The sequence below is a fragment of the Ursus arctos genome, unplaced genomic scaffold, assembly GCF_023065955.2.
Source record: "Ursus arctos isolate Adak ecotype North America unplaced genomic scaffold, UrsArc2.0 scaffold_19, whole genome shotgun sequence".
Taxonomy (NCBI): domain Eukaryota; kingdom Metazoa; phylum Chordata; class Mammalia; order Carnivora; family Ursidae; genus Ursus; species Ursus arctos.
In genome coordinates, this window is record NW_026622863.1 from 26,717,364 (window position 1) to 26,732,829 (window position 15,466).

The 15,466-nt window shown below is 35.9% G+C and overlaps 1 protein-coding gene across 1 annotated transcript in view; it reads left to right on the forward strand.

The window, feature by feature from the left end:
• AP1G1 (adaptor related protein complex 1 subunit gamma 1) overlaps nt 1-15,466 on the forward strand; it is a 71,773-nt gene that overhangs the window by 32,616 nt on the left and 23,691 nt on the right. Inside the window, exons 3-9 of the mRNA XM_026495159.4 lie at nt 253-377; nt 5,931-6,072; nt 7,608-7,704; nt 8,847-8,923; nt 12,120-12,215; nt 12,688-12,768; nt 12,971-13,069. Coding sequence (XP_026350944.1) covers nt 253-377; nt 5,931-6,072; nt 7,608-7,704; nt 8,847-8,923; nt 12,120-12,215; nt 12,688-12,768; nt 12,971-13,069 — 717 coding nt within the window. The remainder of the gene's footprint in view (nt 1-252; nt 378-5,930; nt 6,073-7,607; nt 7,705-8,846; nt 8,924-12,119; nt 12,216-12,687; nt 12,769-12,970; nt 13,070-15,466) is intronic.

The window sequence follows — 15,466 nt, forward strand, 5'->3', positions numbered from 1 at the left end:
TATTTTATTATAATACTTGTAAGTATTTATTTCAATCTTTGGAAGTAAAGTAAACCTCATAGATTATTTGGATAGCATATATCATAGGATCTTGCTAAGATGATCTGTTCCAGAACTTGGTATCTATTATCAAGATATCTGAAGATCTTAGGTGATTTGACATCTACTTATTTTAGCCATCCACTGATTCCACATTCCTTCCTGATTGTGGTAGCAATTTCTTAATTTCTTTTCTTTTGTTTAAATTTGCAGTTGGAGTGCCTCAAACTTATCGCCTCTCAAAAATTCACAGACAAACGCATTGGCTATTTAGGGGCAATGCTGCTGTTAGATGAAAGACAAGATGTCCATCTCCTCATGACAAACTGTATCAAGAAGTAAGTCTTACTTTTCCTTCTTTTAAAGACTTTCGTTTTTAAAGTTTTCTTATAATTATGACATCAAGAGTTTCTATTTATTGATTTTATTTACTGTCTAGAATATATTTGAATTGCTCTTGTAGGTTATATGTAAAGAGGGTAAGCAAAGGATTAAAACTTCTGTAGGGGAATATTTATTGTCATTTTTTAAGATTTTGTTTATTTATTTGAGAGAGAGAGCGCATGCAAGCGGGGGTGGGAGTAGAAGGGAGGGTGAGGGAAGAGAGAGAATCTCCAGCAGACTCCGAGCTGAGTGCAGAGTCTGATGCGGGGCTCCATCCCACAACCCCGAGATCATGACCTGAACCGAAATCAAGAGTTGAACACTTAACCGACTGAGCCACCCAGGCATCCCGGTAGGGGATAATTTAATTAAATGAAGGCATTGCTGTACATCTTCAGGCATAGGAACACAGTTTAGCAATGAAACAAGAATTTGGACCTACATGGAATAGAAAAAGTATTGGTAAATCAGAGCTTTCTTACGTTATATTTCCAGGACCTTGAATATTGTGAGTAATGAATTGCTACATTTATTAAAGAATTACCACTGTATGTTCTGAGTAAATACCATTTAAAGGTAAAAGGAGAGGTCTTGCTTGTTAGTGGTCTAATTCAAGATTTTAGTTGCATGAAATTATACTTAGCCCTGTGAATTTTTGTGTATGTCTTTTTTCCTCTAATGAGTGCTTTACTAGTCCAGTCATGTTTGTTTAACTTACAAATTGAGAAGTGCTTGCTATATATGGAGGAATTAGAGTAGCCAAGCAGGGGAATTAGCAGTTCTTCCCAGCATCCCTCTTACAGCAAATGTCTATTCGAAAGTTATGGAAGTTCTGATGGCCTTACCAGTTAAAGGTACTTTTTGGTTTGTTTTAGTTTGGTTTTGGTGTGTCTATTGGTTTAATCTCCTTGTGTAGATTTCTTTTTCGTCTGTAATATTTGTTTGACAGAAAGTGGAAGCAGGGAATATAGGTTATCACATTTGTAGTATTGAACTCTTATACTTTTCTGTGGTCAATAATGTTCTACTTTAAAATTTTCCAATGGATAATGGAAAATCCCAAAATGAGAATTATGATTTGGTTGTAAATATAGAGTCTGTCATGTAAATACATGGAGTCTGTGCACTTAATTTTGGGAGAATCTTATCTTTTGGCCTTGAAATAAATACTAATGAAAATACTAAGTTGATTCATTTATTCAGCAAGTATTTATTGTATACCTGTTGTGTGCCAGGAGCTGTTACAAGTTCTGGGGAGGGAGAATGAAAAAAAATTGGCAGGGATCCTTGGTGTTATAGAGGTTACATTCTACATGTTCAGCATGACTCTTTTATAAATTTACTCTGGCTCGGCCTCTGAGAGTTTCTTTAATTTTTGTTCTTGCATGCTCTGTTGCCCTTATTACTTAAGCCTTCAATCACATGCTAATGATTTGGCAGTTCTGCTTAGCAGCAAGTTTATATTAAAGAGTTAATACCAAACTCAAGTATAGGTTTATAGCTTGATTAAAATTGAAGAATGAAGTACATAGGTAAAGAAGAAATCTTTGTTTTGAATTTTAATGAGACCTAGCCAAGCCTCAAGTGAACTTTTTTAGAGAGAACTAATAGTTGGGAATTGATCTGGCACCTAGTCTAAGCTCAAGTTAAAGGACTTTGGATCATTTAGTTTTGTTTTTTAAAAATATTTGTTAACGAGTGGATTTGTTTGTTTTATGAGGGTTTTTTTGTTTTTTGTTTGTATTATAGGGCGTCATAGTGTATCAGTGGTTTTTATGTTTAATAATGAATGCTTCTGGGGATGCCTGGGTGGCTTAGTCAGTTAAGCCTCTGCCTTTGGCTCAGTTCATGATCCTAGAGTCCTGGGATCGAGTCCTGTATTGGGCTCCTTGCTCAGCTGGTAGCCTGCTTCTCCCGCTTCCTGACGTTCTTGCTGCTGTGCTTTCTCTCTGACAAATAAATAAAATCTTAAATAAAAATAATGAATGTTTCCCTCATTGTTCATTGGCCTAGAAAAGCTCTAAACAATTAAAGATCTTGGAATCTTTAAAACTTGGATATGATATTTTAGGAGCTTGCATTATGCAAATGTTCTTAATCATTGAAAAATTAATGAAAAGTCAACTAAATATTCTTGGAAACTGGGAGCCTAAATGGTAAAGTTGTAGTTAAGACATAAACATTATTTTTACCAGAAAGAAAATTTTTTTTTGAGAGAGAGAGAGAGAGAGGGCAAGAGGGGTGAGCGCTGGTGGGGGGGGGGGCAAAGGGAGAGGGGAGAGAATCTCATTTTTTTTTAAGATTTTATTTATTTATTTGACAGAAGGAGAGCGAGCACAAGCAGGGAGAGTGGCAGGCAGAGGGATAGGGAGAGGGAGAAGTAGACTCCCCACTGAGCTAGGAGCTTGACTCGGGACTTGATCCCAGGACCCTGGGATCATGACCCAAGCCAAAGGCAGACAGTTACCGACTGAGCCATCCATGTGCCCTGGAGAGAGATAATCTTAAGCAGGCTCCATGCCCAGCTCAGAGCCTGACTCGGGGCTTTATCTCACAACCCTGAGATCATGACCTGAGCCAAAATCAAGAATTGGACACTTAACTGACTGAGCCACCCAGGTGCCCCTTATCAGTAATTTTTATCTTAAATACTCAAATTCTTATAAAGTAGCAAACCTGGCTAATTTATGCTTTACCATGTTTTCCTTTCTTTGTTCAGGGAAGATTAAAACCATTTATTATTTCATTTAAAATTACCAGTAATGAACCCTTTACATGTTAACGTAAATACTGTTTTCAGTGAGAAATAAACTATTTTCCAACAAAAATAATTCGAATGAGAAAATTAGCATTATTTCACATTTTTGTAAATCTTTAAACATCTGGACTAATGGAAGGCAGCCAGATGTCATGTTTGCTTCTGCCTTCAATTTCTTGTGTTATGTTTTGATTGAAATATATGAAGAATATCCGGCCTTTCACAGATAATGTAGTTAGAAAAAGGAAGAGGACTTTAATAGCCTTTCAAATAAGTGGATATTCTTCTTTGATACTATACCAAAACTCCATAAGTGGTAGTTTCTTAAGGATTAGTTACAGTGTGGAATTTGAAACCATATCAGTGAAGTTTGGTACTTTGTTATATTAAACCCACTGGTGTGTTTCCCACTTGGAATGTTTTACTCATGTATACATTTGTCACACCAGGCCTAAGTCATTTGGGAAAAATTGGCTGAGTTAAAGTAGTGACAGACTGTGAAGTTCATCATGGCAATACAAATTTTCCAAAATTCTGACTCTCACTTCAAAGCTTTGATTTTATCGTTGGCAACAAATATTGTCAGTTGTTGCTCTTGAAGTGATAGGCTAACGTGGCTCTCTTTCCAGAAGTTGTCTGCCAGATACCCAAATCTTAATAATTATAGTTGTCTGTCAGTTATTTTTCGTATAAAAATCATATACATTTGAAACGTTCATGCGGGCGCCTCGGTGGCTCACTCGGTTAAGCTTCTGCCTTTGACTCAGGTTATGATCTCAGAGTCCTGGGATCGAGCCCACATCAGGTTCCCTGCTCGGCTGGGAGCCTGCTTCTCCCTCTCCCTCTGTCCCTCCTGCTTGTACTCTCTCTCTCTCAAAAAAAAAAAAAAAACAAAAAACTTAAAAATAAAAAGTTCAGGGGCAGCTGGGTGGCACAGCAGTTAAGCGTCTGCCTTCGGCTGAGGGCGTGATCCCGGCGTTCTGCGATCGAGTCCCGCATCAGGCTCCTCCGTTATGAGCCTGCTTCTTCCTCTCCCACTCCCCCTGCTTGTGTTCCCTCTCTCGCTGGCTGTCTCTATCTCTGTCAAATAAATAAATAAAATCTTTAAAAAAAATAAATAAAAATAAATAAAAAGTTCATAGTTTAGCTTGCAAGTGCACAAGTGCTTTTCTCTGAGATTGCCACTTCAGTGTGCAGAAGTTCTTTATGCATACTTCCTGTTTCATCACACAATATTTAACAGTATGCATTTGAGTCAAGATTTAATAAAACTAATCTTTTTTACTGCTTTGTCACAGGCAGTCTTAAGTTGAACAAACAGACTCATTCCCTCCCTCCCTCCCTTCCTTCTTTTCTTCCTTCCTTCATTCCTTCCTCTGTGTGCATGTGGCAGTGAATACAATGACTACTAGTACAGTTTGGTGCCACTACTCTGATTTGTAATGTGCCAGTAATTTTCCCCACCACAGCTTTTGCATCATTAGTGCAAATGTCAATACAGTTGGCAAATAATGAGTTAGTATTGTAAAAATAGTTTGGCTCTCATGGACCCCCTGAAACAGTCTTGGGGGCTTCCTGAGATCCATTAACCACCGAAAGCCCTGAGAACCACTAACTAAAGAATATTCAAGTGCTCTTAAAGCTGGTAGAAGTAGCATAACTCGTACAATAACTCAGCCTCTGAATAGAAGTTGATTATAATATATAGATGAATTTACTGGTTTAAGCTTTTAATATTTCAGCTTTTCTGAAGGTGTACTTCCTGGCTAGTTTGTAAATAATTTTGTACAGTAGTCAATGTCTTTTACAGATAGGATTTTGTATATCTGTATCACCAGATACTGGACCTCAGTGTAAATACCTAGCTTAGTTTGTTAAAGGTGGTTTAATTAGCTAATTTTTCTAGTTACTGTTTTTTTCTTCTTTTGAATACATGAAAGTGTAAAAATTAATGTGGCATCAAGGTTAAGGCTATACCTAAGGTTAGAGGTTTCACAGTATTTTTGTTGTGATATATAGGTCATCTTAAATGCTCTAGTAGTGGGGACTGTTTCCTGATTTTTTTTTTAAAGGTATTGGTTGATGTATATATATATTTTGTCTTTTTTAAGTGATTAGTAGTAGAGCATATTAAAATCTTCTTTTTTTTTTTCCTTAAGGGAGATAGAATGTGCACATGCCAGAGTGGGGTGGGGGAAAGTGGGGGGAGTGAGGGGGTGTGGTGGGGGGCTGGGGGGGGTGGCAGGAGAGGGAGAGAGAGAGTCTTAAGCAGGCTCCTTGCCCAGCATGGAGCCCGATGCTGGGCTCGATCTCACGACCCTGAGATCATGACCTGAAATGAAATCAAGAGTCAGACCCTTACTTGACTGAGCCACCCAGGCACCCCCAAAAATCTTTTAAAGATACAGTTGTGCTTCACATTTCTGTCTTTGTTGGCTTTCACTTTCATTGGTTTGCTGAGTTTTCTGAAGTAGTTTGTCTTCAACAGATAACATGTTGTCGAATTTCTGTTACTTTGGTATTTAGAAACATGGAATTGTAAGCCTGTAGGAGGCACTGTAAATCAGTTCACTATATTGGTAATTTGTAATAAAGCAAACATGTTTTTACAGCAAACAATCCTATTAATTATTTTCCTTACTACAGAAATTGTGAATCATTCAGAGCTACCTCATTAGATGGTGAAGCTTCTTTATGGGGAGCACCAGGAAAAGCATGTTCATTTCTACCTTTTTCTGTTCTTTTGCAGTGATCTTAATCATAGCACGCAATATGTACAGGGGCTAGCACTTTGTACCCTTGGCTGCATGGGCTCTTCAGAGATGTGCAGAGATCTTGCAGGAGAGGTAGAGAAACTCCTGAAAACCTCCAATTCTTACTTAAGAAAAAAGGTAACTTTTAATGAAACCAAATGTCTGCATTTGGATTAGGGAATATAATGGAGATGGGGAGGCAAATTATTTTTGAGAGCTCTGATAATTGTATTACCTATCTTTCTCTGCAGTAAATATATTTTAAATGATTATATATGAGTCAAGTGTTTATAAATCAAAATCTGTTTTTATACTAATTTTGGAGGTGGGTTTTTTTAATTGCTAATTAACTCCAATTGGTAATTGTGAACACTAATTCTTCCCTTAATTTTTCTTTTTTCAAGGAAATGATTTATAAACAAATGTTACTGGATATCCTAGATACCTTATTACTTCCTAATTTACCAGATTCTAAAGAATATTAAACAAAGTGATAATGCACAGAACTTTAAGAATTTACTTTTATTCTAATAATTAATGTCCATATCTTTGTATTAGTGCCTTTGAGTCTCTGGAAGTGCAGTTCCATTGGGACCTAGATAATTATTAGAGAATGATCTGGAACACACTTTCTAAATTGGTATATCTAAATGGAATAGTAATGGAAGACATTGATCCTAATCTCTTACTTTTATATGTTGATACAAACATTTTATGTTTTTTAAAATTGTGCTTGAACCCTGTAACCTTCATAAACAAAGGTATAAAATTTAGAACTTCCAAGAAGTGAACACTTAACTGTTGCCTGGTTGACATTCACTGTGCCTCCACATTAATGGTGTGAAACGACATTGCAAGGGCCAAGTTGTTTTCCAGGATCACGAACTGTTAACGATGATTGTGAACCAAAGCCAGTGCTTTCTCTTAAAGTATGAGTGGGCTGCTCTTATTCAGAAAGCACATTATTTCATTAAATAAAACACTTCTGTGGATTGGAAAAAATATCTTTTTTCCTCCAAACATAACTTGGGAAGAATTAGCTGAAATCTTTTCTTGTTATCTAAACTTTTGTGGTATTTAACTCCAACAAATAGCAGTTACGGTTACTTTTGGCAGGCGTAATCAAAATCAGTCTTTGTACCTTTCTTTCCAGTGAACAAGCCAAGACCATCTTTTCTTCAGTAGAGGCTAGTTAATTATCAAATGATTTTCTTGATATCAGCAGAGAATGAATTGGGGAAGATACAGGTATTAAAAGTAACAGTAGTAGTAGATCTTTAAATTGCATGGTATTTTTATAAAACCTTTTGGTCGTCTTAGAAGAATGAGTATCACAGATGGGAAGTCTTTATTTTTTACTCTGTAAAACTCCACAGAAGTTATATTTGATTTGTTTGATAAATTCATGTTAACCATGGTCTAGTCTAGGAAGTTTTTGTCCACTTATTTAGTAATACATGAACAAAGGGACAGGTGAGCTAAAAGTTCTCATTAATGAAATAGTATAAATTGAAAAGTCGTAACCAGTTAATATATAATAAATCTGATGTCTAACTTCTTTCTTCTTTCAGTAGGTGAACTAAAAACTAAACGTTTTTTTGTTGGTGTTATTTTTTGTAAGATTATTTGTCCTGACTTAATTGAAATAAATCTTTTGTCCTTTTTCTTTATAGGCAGCACTATGTGCTGTTCATGTCATCAGGAAGGTTCCTGAACTTATGGAGATGTTTTTACCAGCAACAAAAAATTTATTGAATGAAAAGAACCATGGTAATGTGATTTGGATGTGCTTGCGAAGTATTGAGGGAAAAGAGGAAAGAGAAAAGGCTTCAGGCAGTTTGGGCCTTCTCTTTGAGTGCAGTGGACTTGCCTTTTTACTGTGCTTAGACACTTTTCCAGGAAGGGCTGATAGGTCAGATCTCTCTTCTCTGATGTCTTACTTTTATAATTAGAGATTGATTCTTTCGTAGTAAACTTGGTTTTCATTTTTGGTCCTCTTTTACTATATTAAAAATACTGTGTTAAGTTAATAATAGTGTAATACACAAATGATCCTAGCCTTGACTTTTCATATGTAAAACACTTTGATTTTCTGGCTGTCTTATAATAGAAAAAACATTATTTTTTATTGCCTTGTGGTAGGAGTGTAAGATTTATGAAAATCTTTAGGTTACTTGCAACAGGAAATTATAATGGGTACTCAGATATATTTATATAAAACTTGAGAGAAATTAAATGGAACATGGCTATTCTTTCCCAAACATTTTATTCTTGTTTTGAAGTCAGTGAAACAAGTTCTGAATAAAGAAAATTCATGTGTCCTACTAAATGCTTAGAGAAAAGGTGATAAGGTATATTTAATTTTATTAATTCGGTCCTGTTCCTAGAAGGCTCAAAATAAGCTTGTTGAACAAATGAGTGGTTAGGGTACTTATTTCTTGTTAGTGGAAACTATTGTTTTTACTTTGGAACAAGCATATTCACTTTGTCATCCATAATTACCTTGGAGTTTTGATTCATTTTATCTGGAAATTTAAAATGTTAATAAGATTTTTACTTTTTGAATGATCAGATCTCAGCTAACAGCTTATTAAGTACAGGGCAGGTGATACCTAGCTTATAGTGACTGAGTATGCCTTTACAGGTAGTCTCAGATGGAGAGACATGTGTGTTGTGTTGGTTTTCATTTTTTAGCAATTACCTTGGTCAATTATTTAATTGACTTGACCAGTATTAAATCAGGCATCTATTAAACCTTTGTATTTACCTCAGTGCTTAGCTTCTTCAGGAAATTAAAAAACAAAAGTAGCAACAGTCCTTTTGGAATTGACCGTCGGATCTCAAAGCCCTGTTCTATGAAGTTGAATAATATATAGCCTCATTTTTAGTTTTCGTTTGCTCTTACATTTCAGGTGTCCTTCACACATCTGTAGTCCTCCTCACAGAAATGTGTGAACGAAGCCCAGACATGCTTGCACATTTCAGAAAGGTAGGTACCATTCTGTATGCCTAAGCCTTTCTTGATTGAAAAATGATTTTCCTGAAAAGTACATGATTTTCTCACTTACGAATTTTCTTTTGAAAGGAAGTTACGGAGCTGAATAAAAGACTTGACCAGCCCTGCTGTGTGGTAGGGCTGGAAGCCAGATTTAGGCATATAAGAACTGGCAGTAGTACTGTGTCTTCCCTTTCATAATAGAAGTCTTCTCTCAGTGTTGGCAGACCTACCAAACTCTTATATGCTTTATCTGCTGTTTTCACATTGAAGTCAGGAAATGTAACCTGAGGTCAAATTACAAGCAGGAATTGTGTGTGTGTGTGTGTGTGTGTGTGTGTGTGTGTGTGTGTGTGTGGTGTGTTTTTAAAGGCAGGTAAAATTCTTTTTTTTTAAGGTGAAAACTGCAAAGTGAAATTTGACATTGCTTTTATGTAACACAGGGTCACCTTCTATTCGTTTTAGACTATTGACCGGTGACTGAAGTCTAGCTTTCTTAAGTTCCCCCCTCCCTGTCTTACAGCATTCTGGAGTGGAAATTTTTGTTTTCTTCACTGGCTTTTTAGAATATAGTAGTAAGGAGGCGTGGGAAAGACTGTACTTTGGGTACTTACATGCATTTAATTCCTTTATAAGGTGCTGATCACTTGATAAATTGGGGCTTACTTTGTATTTAGATCTAATGAGGCTCTTTAGCAGTTCTTTTTTTGGCTTTTTTCCCCCTAGATGTTCATGTCTTGATTAAATTATTGTAAAATAGTATGAGGCCCGTATCTGTCCCTAATGCTTGCTTTGTATGTTTTGTTCCTGTTGTCTATTTGGAATCCTGCTGTATGTTAGAATGAAAAGGTAAGAATTAACCCTCTTTTAGATGGTGCATGCTGGCATTAGGTCCTTAGTAGCTTTTGTGCATCCATCCACAAATGTGGCTTTTAAAAATACACTAATGCTGAAGCTGTGCGTAACACTATTGAGTTATTTGTTCTAGCATTTTTGGCTAACTCCCTAGTCCAGTTTTTGTCTTGTCACTTAAACTCCTCACTCCAAAGTCAGCCTTGGATTTCAGTTGCAGCCTTTCCTGAATTCTAAGCCTCCTTCTCTGCCTTTTCTTCATCTTCACTTGAGAAACTTTGAATTGTTTCAAAGCCACCAGTGGCTTTGGTGATGGCAGTTCCAGATCAGTTTGGAGCCTTGGCACAAAACATTGCTTCTTTTTGAAGTAGATATTTTAGAACCATGTGTGGGTAACCTCATACTTTATAAAAAGCTCTGTATGTACTTCTAAGCTCTCAGTTCAGACGTAGAGCTTTTATTTCCCCCTTACCTGCACTTAATCTCGCCTGAAAGTTGTGGGATATGAAAAGGATTTTGAGGTAGAGTGGGAGGGCATCAACTGATTTTCATGGCTGCAGCCTTTCCCTTTGTCACCTTATTTTGTTTGTCTTGTCATAAGTTTTAGTGACTTGCATTTTGTCTGAAAAATAAAGCTGGGTTCCAAGAATTTGTATGTTAAACATTTAGACATTTGTGCTTTTTGTCTCAGGGCAATTTTATGTGGTGTGCTGGTCTTTTGTCAGTGAATAAAAAAATTTCTGAATTTAGTAGCCCAAGGAAAAAAGACTTCTCCAAGAAATCAGATTAAACAAATAATTAGGGACATGTGTAGTACGAAAAAGGAGGCCATTGGGAAGGATGCAGGGTGAGCCACTTTTTGTGCAGAGCTTGGTAACTAGGTGATCCCGGCTTTATTACATTTTAAAGCACTTTACAAATTTATATTATTCTTACCTCTAATATAAATCTGCCCACAGTTGACGGATTTAATGGGGATCCTGTTTAGAATTTACAGGTCACCATAACTTAGGTTTGTTTTAATCTTGCAGTTGTCCAAGTTAGAATTTTGTTTAGATGGCTTATGAATCACTTAATTCTGAAGTGTTATGGCCAAACTTCTTTAAATTCATACAGATTATGTTCTTATATTTAAAAGTGGCCTCAGTGTTGTGAGTGCATTCCTTGGGCATACCTTGGCCTTTGTTTCGATCCTGATCCCCTTTTAGAGTTGAGGCATAAGGAGGAACAGAGCCAGAACACAGTGAGAAAAAGTAATTGAGTTGCAGCGAATTGGTTGGGGCTGTTCTGATTGCCTCCAAAAGAGATGCAATTCACTTCACTTTGGACACTTGTTTTCTTAATTTTAAGTGATTAGAGTTGTTTATGTAGTTAAATTGAGTTTTTAGTTGGAGCCTGGAAAAATTCCCATTGTGGCACACATTTTGAAATAGGATTTAAGATTAAGTGCTTGATCAGCAGAATGAAATGAATGATAATATTTGAAGCATTAAAAAAATAAAGTATTTTAAAGTTCAGCTCAGCCAAAAAATTGCCTCTACTATGTATTACATCTCTAATGGACAAAATAAAGGAAGGACAAGAGGGAATTCTGACCATAAGGAATGTATAGTTTCATTAACAAGATAAGACAAGAAAGCAGGAAACAAAGTGTGTAATTAAGTGCTGAAATACAGTTTTACCAAAAATTTTATCTTATGAGTTAAGAATAGAGAAAGGAAATTATTCATGGCCTTGGTATCTTCTTAAGGTGAAAAATACAATTTTTCATGTGTCTTTTCCACTTGGTCAATGTTGGAGGCTTTTGTATTCCCTGTTGTTTGTTGGAAAAGAATTTAACTAGCCCTGTCTTGAGAAAGAATTTTTTTCTCTGTTTGAGATAGTGTATTTTAAAACTGTAATTTTAATAAGATCACCAGTATTTTTGGTGATAATGTTTTATATCCAAGTGTTTGAATGGATAAAAACCGAACATGTTTGTGTTACGTAGGTATGTCAAGTTCTGTAGAAGTAGAAATGCAGTATTCCCTGTAGGCATCTGTTTGACTTGGTTCCCATAGGCTTTCTGACCGCCTGTTATTTGTAGTATCTTTGCATATATAACTCTGGAGTAAAAAAGTCATTTGTTTTTAATTCAGATAAAATACATATTCCTTCTTGTGTTCTTGGCCTAAATACTCCTAAGTTATATTTATCAAGCATCAGCAGTATGCCAGCATATGGTATCAGTAGAATTTTCTTAGATTCAGACCACCCTTTTTTTAAAGCCAAATTACCTGCCTATTCATGAGAAATTCTTTGATGTTCACTGTTTTTGATGTATCTTTCTTCTCTGCAGCTTGTGCCCCAATTAGTTCGTATTCTAAAGAACCTCATCATGTCGGGATATTCACCAGAACATGATGTTTCTGGTATCAGTGACCCCTTTTTGCAGGTGAGGTTGAAAGAAAATTTTTGAGAAATGAATTTAATACTTACTTTGGAATAGATTGTTTCTTTCCTCTTTAAATTTGTGTCGGTAGAAATTTGATAGTTAACTGATTAAATGAATTACATTAAGTGAATAGTGACATGGTTCTGTACTAGATTAATAGAATAAAATTATAGTTGTAATATGTAATATCTATTGCATAGAGACTTGACTTATCAATATATTATAGCTCTCTGGGTGGTGGGTATCCTTTAGCTGTGGAGTGATGAAGTGTGGATTGTCTAATTAGTTCATTCAGACATTAAAGTATTTATTACTTCTCTAAAGGTAATGTTTATTGAAGTTCTTCTGTTTGAATTTTGAGCATTTCTAATGGGATCTGAGACTTAACATTTAAGTTATTTGAGTTTCATACCAAGTAAGTTCCTTTGTGCCAGGCATACTTTGTTGACATTAATCATGTTTTGCACGTTAGGTACGAATTTTGCGGTTATTAAGAATTTTAGGACGAAATGATGATGACTCAAGTGAAGCTATGAATGATATATTAGCACAGGTGAGTAGACTCAATCTGCATTATATTAAATCTTCATTTTAGTGTAGCGGGGAGCAGAATGATGGCGGTTAGATGGAGTAGTGTTTATTTGTGTTTCCTCATTGGTGGCTGTAATCAGTCACAAAATGTCTCTTGTTACCTCTGGATATTTTTCAGAAGTGTTGTTTTATCACTTACGTACTGCCCTCTTGCGACTTTTCAGGTTGCCACAAATACGGAGACTAGTAAAAATGTAGGAAATGCTATTCTTTATGAAACGGTTTTGACTATCATGGATATTAAGTCAGAGAGTGGACTGCGAGTAAGTCTTTTTTAATCTTTTCCCTAAATATTTCAATCAGAATAAATAACTTAGACTTGAGTACTTTAGAAATGAATTGCATTTGGAAATTAATTTTAGGAAAGTGATGCAAAATGTATAATGCTTTGTTTTGGTATCTGAACTATCATTCCCTCCATTGAAGTCTTTTTTTTTTTTTTTTTTAAAGATTTTTATTTATTATTTATTTGACAGAGATAGAGACAGCCAGCGAGAGAGGGAACACAAGCAGGGGGAGTGGGAGAGGAAGAAGCAGGCTCCTAGCGGAGGAGCCTGATGTGGGGCTCGATCCCAGAACGCCGGGATCACGCCCTGAGCCGAAGGCAGACGCCCAACCGCTGTGCCACCCAGGCGCCCCCATTGAAGTCTTTTAATATTTATTATAATAAAGTTTGGAAGCTCTTAGGTATAGTTAGACATATAGATACTGTTGAGTGAAGAAAACATTTCAAAATAAGCTTTTATTAGAGCCATGATTTGAATTGTATTCATCACTCCAAACAAGACATCATATTTGAGTTAATTTGTTTTTCTTAAATATTTGTGTGTGTGTGTGTGTGTGTGTGTGTGTGTTTAAAGAAATGAACACTTAAAAAAACTAAAACAGTACCAGAGGTGTATAGGGAGGGAAATATTTGCCTGTAGCTTTCACATTCTTGTAGTGGGGAATATCGTAATCCTTTTCTCATGTATTTTTTCAGAAATGAGAAAATGTGTCTGTACATATGTATTCTTCTCTTCCCCACTTTTTGAAACTTTTGTTCTGGTGATAATTTTAGACTTACAGAAAATAGTGGAAATAGTTCAGAGTTCCCATATACCCTTCACTCAGTTTCCCCTAATGTTAACATTGTGCATAACTAGAGATAATTATCAAAACTAAGAAGTTAATATTGGTACCGTACTAAATTACAGAATTGAGTCAGATTTCACTAGTTTTTCTACCTTTGCCATTTTTCTGTTTGAGGAGCCGATCCTTGATCCCACATTGCATTTAATTGTCATGTCTCTTTAGTGTCCTTCAATCTACGGCCGTTCCTCCATCTTTCTATGTCTTTTCATGACTTTGATACTTCCGAAGAGTACTGATCAGTTACTTTGTAGAATGTCCCTTAATTTGGCCTCTCTGATATTTTCTCATAATTAGATTGAGGTCATGCTTTTTTGGCAAGACCACCACAGAAGTGATGTGCTCAGTATCATATCAGGAGGTACATGTTCTCTATTTGTCTCATTACTGGTGATACTAACCTTGATCATTTGGTTAAGGTGGTGTCTGTTATGTCTCTTCACTGTAAAGTTGTTATTTTTTCCTTTGTAATTAAAAATAGTTTGAGGGAGACACTTTTGAGACTATGCAGATACTCTATTCTCATACTTTTTGCCCACCCATTTTAATATCCATCAGAGCATCTTGTCTGCAGTAGTTATTAGGGTGGTGTTCCAGTGATACTTTTCTATTTGCCTCATTTTTTCCTCATTAAATAATTGGAATTCTTCTGTAAGGAGAGTTCCCCCTCATGAATTTATTCATTCTTTCAATCTTACTGGTATAAGAGTCGCTAGCTCATAGCCTTGAAAGTAACAGATTTACTAAATACAGTCCAATATTTAAATGTATACAGTTCTTTTTGTCTTTAACATTCCAGTATCCAGATAACTTAACCAAAGTAACTTAGGTTAGTTCTCTTCCTCTCCCTCCCTTTCAAGCAAAATAACAACATATATGTGTGTGTGTGTGTGTGTGTGTGTGTGTATAGTCCTGCACCTTACTCTTCTTTTCACTTAACATTATCTTGGAGGTAGTCCATATTCATGTATAGAGACCATTCCCATTAAAAAAAATGGTGGAATATACATAATATAAAAGTTAACCATTTTCAAGTCTGTGGTTCAGGTGGCGTTAAGTACATTCACATTGTTTTGCAACCAACACCACCATGAATCTTTTGAACTTCTTTGTCTTCCCAAACTGAAACTGTGTACCCATTAAACAATAACTTTCCATTATTCCCTACCTCTAACGCCTGGCATCCATCATTCTACTTTCTGTCTAGATACCTCATATAAGTGGAGTCATAGAGTATTGTCCTTTTGTAGCTGGCTTATTTCACTTAACATAATGTCTTCAAGGTTCATCCGTGTTGTAGCTTGTGTCAGAATCCTAATGGCTGCATGGTACTCTGTTGTGTGGATGTGCCATAGTGTACTTAACAAATTTGCTAGTAATGGACGCTTAGGATGTCTCCAGTCATTTGTGATTACAGATAGTGTTGCAGTAGATTCTTGTGCATATGTACAAGTGTGTTTTTCAGATAAATTTCTAGAAGTGGAATTGTTGAAGCAGAGGAGATGTTTAAAATATGTATGATTATTGCC